Here is an 8,923-nt window from a genome sequence, read left to right on the forward strand (position 1 = left end):
TACTAAAATGGCGCAGGAAGAAATGGCAGCAGTTTTATGGGCTCCCAACTAATTGTGCTATTATGTGTTTTTTTTCACGTTATTTGTAACATATTTTGTACATAATATTTCTGCAACCGTATCTTACGGCAAAAACAAGCTTCTGTATATCAGGGCAGCGATCACTCACCTCGGATTAGACAAAGAGCTTCTGGATATATCAGGGCAGCGATCACTCACCTCGGATTAGACAAAGAGCTTCTGGATATATCAGGGCAGCGATCACTCACCTCGGATTAGACAAAGAGCTTCTGTATATAAGGACAGCGATCACTCACCTCGGATTAGACAAAGAGCTTCTGGATATCAGGGCAGCGATCACTCACCTCGGATTAGACAAAGATTTTTTCAACAACAAGCAAGACTCACATGATATTCTCCAAACACCCGGCAAGGCCGACATCCCAGTTATTCGCAAGAGGAAGCGACGCAGGTACAGAGGACGAAGAGCCGGATTCCTCGTCAGGACCCACAGAAGGCGAGTAGGAAAGCTGCCGTTACAGTCAATATTACTCGCCAACGTGCAATCATTGGACAATAAACTAGACGAGGTACGATTACGAATATTCTACCAACGGGACCTCAAAAACTGTTGTGGCTGAAAAACGTAATCGTGGCTGAATGGATATTCAGCTAGCGGGATATACGCTGCACCGGCAGGATAGAACAGCACACTACGGTAAGACGAGGGAGGGGCTGTCTGTGCATATTTGTTCACAACAGCTGGTGCATGAAATCTAAGGAAGTCTCTAGATTTTGATCACCTGAAGTAGAGTATATTGTGATAAATTGCAGGCCACAGTACTTGCCTAGAGAGTTCTCAGCTATACTTTTCGTGGCTGTTTATAAGACCGCACTCAGTCAGCTGTATAAAGATATAAGCAAACAGGAAACCACTCACCCAGAGGCGGCACTCCTAGTGGCCGGAGACTTTAATGCAGGGAAACTTAAATCAGTTCTACCAAATCTCTATCAACATGTTAAATGTGCAACCAGAGGGAACAAAAATTCTAGATCACCTGTACTCCACACACATACAAAGCTCTCCCTCGCCCTCCATTTGGTAAATCCGACCACAACTCTATCTTCCTGATTCCTGCTTACACGCAAAAATTAAAGCAGGAAGCACCAGTGACTCGGTCTATAAAAAAGTGGTCAGATGAAGCAGATGCTAAACTACAGGACTGTTTTGCTAGCACAGACTGGAACATGTTCCGGGATTCTTCCGATGGCATTGAGGAGTACACCACATCAGTCACTGGCTTTATCAATAAGTGCATCGAGGACGTCGTCCCCACAGTGACTGTACGTACATACCCCAACCAGAAGCCATGGATTACAGGTAACATTTACATGGAGCTAAAGGGTAGAGCTGCCGCTTTCAATGTGCGGGACTCGGAAGCTTACAAGAAATCCCGCTATGCCCTGCAACGAACCATCAAACAGGCAAAGTGTTAATACAGGGCTAAGACTGAATTATACTACACCAGCTCCGAAGCCCGTCGGATGTGGCAGGGCTTGTAAACTATTACAGACTACAAAGGGAAGCACAGCTGCGAGCTGCCCAGTGACACGAGCCTACCAGACGAGCTAAATCACTTCTATGCTCACTTCGAGTCAAGCAACACTGAGGCATGATTGAGAGCAACAGCTGTTCCGAATGACTGTGTTATCACGCTCTCCGTAGCCGACGTGAGTAAGACCTTTAAACAGGTCAACATACACAAGGGTGCGGGCCCAGACGTATTACCAGGATGTGTGCTACGGGCATGTGCTGACCCACTGGCAGGTGTCTTCACTGACATTTTCAACATGTCCCTGAATGAGTCTGTAATACCAACATGTTTCAAGCAGACCACCACAGTCCTTCTGCCCAAGAACACAAAGGCAGCCTGCCTAAATGACAACAGACCCGTAGCACTCACGTCAGTAGGCATTAAGTGCTTTGAAAGGCTGGTAATGGCTCACATCAACACCATTATCCCAAAAACCTTAGACCCACTCAAATTTGCATACCATCCAAACAGATCCACAGATAATGCAATCTCTATTGCACTCCACACTGCCCTTTCCCAGCTGGACAAAATGAACACCTATGTGAGAATGCTATTCATTGACTACAGCTCAGCGTTCAAAACCATAGTACCCTCAAAGCTCATCACTAAGCTAAGGAACCTGGGACTAAACAACTCCCTCTGAAAACTGGATCCTGGATTTCCTGATGGGCCGCCCCCAGGTGGTGAGGGTAGGTAGCAAAACATCTGCCACGCTGATCCTCAACACTGGAGCTCCCCAGGGGTGCGTGCTCAGTCCCCTCCTGTATTCCCTGTTCACCCACAACTGCATGGCCAGGCACGACTCCAACACCATCATTAAGTTTGCAGACGACACAACAGTGGCCTGATCACCGACAACGACGAGACAGTCTATAGGGAGGAGGTCAGAGACCTGGCCGGGTGGTGCAAGAATAACAACCTATCCCTCAACGTAACCAAGACTAAGGAGATGATTGTGGACTACAGGAAAAGGAGGACCGAGCACGCCCCCATTCTCATCGACAGGGCTGTAGTGGAGCAGGTTGAGAGCTTCAAGTTCCTTGGTGTCCACAAACTAGAATTTTCCAAACACACCAAGACAGTCGTGAAGAGGGCACGACAAAGCCTTTACCCCCTCAGGAGACTAAAAAGATTTGGCATGGGTCCTGAGATCCTCAAAAGGTTCTACAGCTGCAACATCGAGAGCATCCTGACCGGTTTCATCACTGCCTGGTACGGCAATTGCTCGGCCTTTGACCGCAAGGCACTTCAGAGGGTAGTGCGTACGGCCCAGCACATCACTGGGGCAAAGCTGCCTGCCATCCAGGACCTCTACACCAGGCGGTGTCAGAGGAAGGCCCTAAAAATTGTCAAAGACCCCAGCCACCCCAGTCATAGACTGTTCTCTCTACTATCGCATGGCAAGCGGTACCGGAGTGCCAAGTCTAGGACAAAAAGGCTTCTCAACAGTTTTTACCCCCAAGTCATAAGACTCCTGAACAGGTAACCAAATGGATACCTGGGCAATCTGCATTGTGTCCCACCACCCCCACCAACCCCTCTTTTTACGCTGCTGTTTATCATATATGCATAGTCACTTTAACCATACCAACATGTACATACTACCTCAAAACGCCTGACTAACCGGTGTCTGTGCTACTGTTATTTTCAAATGTCTTTTTACTGTTGTTTTTACTTTACTTTACTTACTTACTTACACACACACACACACACACACACACACACACACACACACACCTTTTTTTCACACCATTGGGTTAGAGCCTGTAAGTAAGCATTTCACTGTAAGGTCTACTACACCTGTTGTATTCGGTGCACGTGACAAATAAACTTTGATTTGATACCACTACTACCACTGCGAAGGACTTACGAAGGACATATGACTTGCTTTCCCTTCTTGACTTTCTTAGCTGGTTTTCCTCCACTCTCTGCAGACTGGGCTAGAGTTAGCAGGAGGATAACTATCATCAGCTCCATTCTGTTGGAGAGATAAACATTTAGATGTACAGTGGGGTCCAACATTATTAAACCCTTGATAGACATTTAGATATACAGTGGGGTTCAACATTATTAAACCCTTGATAGACATTTAGATATACAGTGGGGTCCAAACATTATTAATTTAATAGACATTTAGATATACAGTGGGGTTCAACATTATTAAACCCTTGATAGACATTTAGATATACAGTGGGGTCCAACATTATTAAACCCTTTGTCACGCCCTGGTCTTAGTATTTTGTGTTTTCTTTATTATTTTGGTCAGGCCAGGGTGTGACATGGGTTATTTATGTGGTGTGTTTTGTCTAGGGGTTTGTTGTAGGTTATGGGATAGTGGTGAGTGGGGTTGTCTAGAATAGTCTATGGCTGCCTGGAGTGGTTCTCAATCAGAGACAGGTGTTTATCGTTGTCTCTGATTGGGAACCATATTTAGGCAGCCATATTCTTTGAGTGTTTCGTGGGTGATTGTTCCTGTCTCTGTGTTTGTTTGCACCAGATAGGCTGTTTAGGTTTTTTTCACGTTTATTGTTTTTGTATACTGTTCGTGTTTTCATCTTTATTAAAGATGTATACAAATAACCACGCTGCATTTTGGTCCGCCTCTCCTTCACCGGAAGAATCCCGTAACACCCTTGATAAACATTTAGATATACAGTGGGGTTCAACATGATTAAAACCTGTTAAGCCTCCCCCCTACTTTTTCGGAAATTCTGTTAAAAATCGCGCAACATTTTGGCGTCCTGCTACTCAGGCCAGGAATATAGTATATGCATATGATTAGTATGTGTGGATAGAAAACACTCAGACGTTTCCAAAACTGTTTAAATCACGGCTGTGACTATAACAGAACGTCTGTTTCATCGAAAAGCGCAGGAAAATCTGATCACTGGAGATGGAAAAAAATATCCATGCGCCACTTCAACCCATTGTTAAAGGTGAACTGTATTAAATGAGGCCGAGGTTGCAGTACCTACAGCTTCCACAGGATGTATAGAGTCTTCTCATTTGATTCTGATTTGATTCTTGGTAGATCCGACCAAAGGGAACCGATTCCCTCCGACCACCAACTTGAGGCATTGTCTCTGTGTTTTTCCGGACATTTTTTCCACACGACCAGCTATCGAATTTACATCGCCTCCTGATGATTTTTATAGCTTATTAACGTGTAGTAATACCTAAAGTTGCATTAGAAAGGTATTTCGAAGTGTTTTGTGAAAGTTTATCGTCAACTTTTTAACTTTTAAAAAATGACGTTACGTTATGAAACGCTATTTTTTTTCGTTTATCACACAGTCTTCATAGATCGATATCTAGGCTATATATGGACCGATTTAATCCAAAAAAAGACCCAGTATTGATTATGGGACATCAAGGTGTGCCAAGAAAGAAGATGGTCAAAGGTAATGAATGTTTTATATTTTATTGTGCGGTTTGTGTAGCGCCGACTATGCTAATTCTTTTGTTTACATCCCCTACGGGTCTTTTGGGGTGTTGCATGCTATCAGATAATAGCTTCTCATGCTTTCGCCGAAAAGCATTTTAAAAATCTGACTCGGTGGCTAGATTCACAACGAGTGTAGCTTTATTTCAATACCAAGCATGTGTATTTTAATGAACGTTTGCGTTTTAACTAATACTATTAGCGTTTAGCGTAGCGCATTTGCATTTCCAGAGCTCTAGGTGGGACGTCTGCGTCTCAAGTAGGATCAAGAGTTAAACCCTTGATAAATATGAGCAAAAATACTGTATAAAATAAATAAAACAAATACTGAGCTATATTGTATGCAAAAAATGTTTTACAATTATTTTATACAAATACAATTGTTCAGACAGAGATTTTGTTTAACAAGTAATCCAAAAAATTTTCTCTCAAGAAGTTAGCGGTCAAAATGATTGGCACCCCTGTTTTCAATACCTTTCAATACCCCACCTTAAGATGGAAACGGCACTGAGCCTTTTTCTACAATGTTTTATGATTTGGCGAACACATTGGGAGGGATCTTATACCGTTCCTCCATACAGAATCTTTACAGATCCTTTGTCTGTGCTTATGGACTGCCCTCTTCAAATAAAACCACACATTTTGGGTAAAGGGTTCTACATGAAACTCAAAAGGGTTCTACATGGAACTCAAAAAGGGTTCTACATGGAACTCAAAAAGGGTTCTACATGGAACTCAAAAGGGTTCTACATGGAACTCAAAAGGGTTCTACATGGAACTCAAAAGGGTTCTACATGGAACTCAAAAGGGTTCTACATGGAACTCAAAAGGGTTCTACATGGAACTCAAAAGGGTTCTACATGGAACTCAAAAGGGTTCTTCAAAGGCTTCTCCTATGGGGGCTGCCAAAGAACCCTTTTAGGTGGTAGTTAGCACCATGTTTTTAAGAGTGTATGGAGGAATGGTCTAAGATACTTCTCAATGTGTTATCCATTCTCATACAACATTTTAGAAAAATACTATGTGTCGTTATCCTCGTATGGTGAGGTATTGAAAACAGGGGTGCCAATTTTGGCCACTTTTTTTTTCAGAAAATGTAATATTTGTTAAACAAAAATGTCTTTCTCTGACCAATTGTATTAGTATACACTACTGTTCAAAAGTTTGGGGTCACTTAGAAATGTCTGGCAGCTTCATTAAATACTACCCACAAAACACCAGTCTCAATGTCAACAGTGAAGAGGCGACTCAGGGAGAAAGAGACAGAGGTGGAGAGGCAGAGCGAGAGGAGAGATTTTTGTCCATCTTAATCTTTTCTTTTTATTGGCCAGTCTGAGAAATTGATTTTTCTTCGCAACTCTGCCTAGAAGGCCAGCATCCTGGAGTCGCCTCTTTACTGTTGACGTTGAGACTGGTGTTTTGCGGGTACACATATATAAACAGAATAGTCTAAAATCTAATACACATTATATATAAACAGAATAGTCTAACATTATACACATTATATATCAACAGAATAGTCTAACATCTAATACACACACACGCACAAACACACACACCAGTCTAACACACACAGTATTCTGGTATTACACACATACTGATTATGTCTACCAACCTTTCTCAGTCATATTGTCCTGACTCATCACAATACAACAGCTGACAGACAGACAGACAGACAGACAGACACCAAGAGAGAGAGAATGACAGATAGAGAGAAAGAGGCAGAGATGGAGAGGCAGAGAGAGAGAAAGAGGCAGAGATGGATAGGCAGAGAGAGGAGAGATAGAGAAAGGGAGAGATGGAGGTACAGAGGAGAGATTGAAAGAGAGAGGGAAAGAGGGAGAGATGGAATGTCATAATGAGAATTACTGCAGAATGAAGAGAGAGCTGTTGATCTTACCTTGACACTCTGGTTGCTACGCTGGTTGCTGCGATGTTTTAACAACGATGTCGGTTACTGCAGCAGCATCATGTCCTGTCCTCCGTCTCCTCTCGTGAGCCGTTCTCAAGTTCAACCCAGCTCCTTCCGCCTGCCCGCACAATGACGATATATCTGTCAGTAGAGAGACGGAGGGAGGGAGGTAGGGACGAGAGAGGGTGGGTAGGAGGGGGAGGGAGGGAGGGAGGTAGGGAGGAGAGAGGGTGGGTAGGAGGGGGAGGGAGGGAGGGGGAGAGAGGGTGGGGAGGGAGGGAGGGGAGAGAGGGTGGGTAAGACGGGGAGGGAGGGAGAGAGGGAGGGAGGTAGGGAGGAGAGAGGGTGGGTAAGGGGGAGGGAGGGGGAGAGAGGGAGGGAGAGAGGGAGGGAGGGAGAGAGAGAGGGAGGGAGGGAGGGAGGGAGGGAGGGAGGGAGGAGAGAGGGTGGGTAGGAGGGAGGGAGCGTACGTGAGTAAGAGAAAGTGAGGGAGTTTGTGAAAACGAGAGAGTGTGTAAGAGAGAGGGTGTGTGAGAGAGGCAGGGAGGGAGAGAGTGAGAGAGAGTCAGGGAGAGAGAGTGAGAGAGAGGCAGGGAGAGTGAGTGAGAGAGAGGCAGGGAGAGATAGTGAGAGAGAGGCAGGGAGAGAGAGGGAGAGAGTGTGTGTGTGAGAGAGGCAGGGAGAGAGAGTGAGAGAGAGGCAGGGAGAGAGAGGCAGGGAGAGGGTGTGTGTGTGTGAGAGAGGCAGGGAGAGAGACTGTATATGTCAAGAGTTGCGTGTTTGTGCATCTGCGCTCTAACATGCGCAGTAGCTCAAGCCCCATGTTAGCAGCACGAGTCCATGCACGAGCACAGTGTCATTGTAATGCTCTTTATGGTCCCCTCTTTGTGGTCTACTGCAGAGCACAGTCTTAATATTCTATAGTAGAACACAGTCTTATATTCTACAGTAGAACACAGTCTTTATATTCTAGAGTAGAACACAGTCTTATATTCTACTGCAGAGCACAGTCTTTATATTCTACAGTAGAACACAGTCTTTATATTGTACAGTAAAACACAGTGTTATATTCTACAGTAGAACGCAGTCTTTATATTCTAGAGTACAACACTGTCTTTATATTCGAGAGTAGAACACAGTCATTATATTCTACAGTAGAACACAGTCTTTATATTCTAGAATACAACACTGTCTTTATATTCTAGAGTAGAACATAGTCATTATATTCTACAGTAGAACACAGTCTTTATATTCTAGAGTCGAACACAGTCTTGATATTCTAGAGTAGAACACAGTCATTATATTCTACAGTAGAACAGTCTTATATTCTACAGCAGAACAGTCTTAAATTCTACAGCAGAACACAGTCTTAAATTCTACAGCAGAACACAGTCTTTATATTCTACAGTAGAACAGTCATTCTACAGTAGAACACAGTCTTAAATTCTACATTAGAACACAGTATTTATATTCTACAGTAGAACAGTCTTTAAATTCTACAGCAGAACAGTCTTTATATTCTACAGTAGAACAGTCATTATTTTCTACAGTAGAACACAGTCTTTATATTCTACAGTAGAACACAGTCTTTATATTCTACAGTAGAAGATACTTTTTATTCTACAGTAGAACACAGTCTTTATATTCTACAGTAGAACACAGTCTTTATATTCTACAGTAGAACACAGTCTTTATATTCTACAGTCATTGTACAGTCATTGTACTTCCGGCGCCGACAGAGATGGCCGCCGCGCTTCGCGTTCCTAGGAAACTATGCAGTTTTTTGTTTTTTTACATGTTATTTCTTACATTGGTACCCCAGGTCATCTTAGGTTTCATTACATACAGTCGAGAAGAACTACTGAATATAGGAGCAGCGTCAACTCACCATCAGTAGGAACAAGAATATGAATTTCACGAAGCGGATCCTGTGTTCTGCCTTTCACCCAGGACAATGGAATGGATCCCAGCCGG

The 8,923-nt window shown here is 43.7% G+C and overlaps 1 protein-coding gene across 2 annotated transcripts in view; it reads right to left on the reverse strand.

Moving 5' to 3' along the window:
* Positions 1-7,167, reverse strand: part of LOC112243944 (glycine receptor subunit beta) — a 48,998-nt gene extending 41,831 nt beyond the window's left edge. For both annotated transcript variants that reach the window (XR_006082606.1, XM_042316996.1), the window contains exons 1-2: positions 6,938-7,167; positions 3,466-3,573 (exon numbers count right to left, since the gene is read on the reverse strand). Coding sequence is in view for 1 of the 2 variants with exons in the window: in XM_042316996.1 (XP_042172930.1) it covers positions 3,466-3,572 (107 nt within the window). In the remaining variant the exon portion in view is untranslated. The remainder of the gene's footprint in view (positions 1-3,465; positions 3,574-6,937) is intronic.
* Positions 7,168-8,923: the final 1,756 nt, after the last annotated feature.

Source organism: Oncorhynchus tshawytscha, unplaced genomic scaffold (genome assembly GCF_018296145.1).
Source record: "Oncorhynchus tshawytscha isolate Ot180627B unplaced genomic scaffold, Otsh_v2.0 Un_contig_740_pilon_pilon, whole genome shotgun sequence".
Classification (NCBI taxonomy): Eukaryota; Metazoa; Chordata; class Actinopteri; order Salmoniformes; family Salmonidae; genus Oncorhynchus; species Oncorhynchus tshawytscha.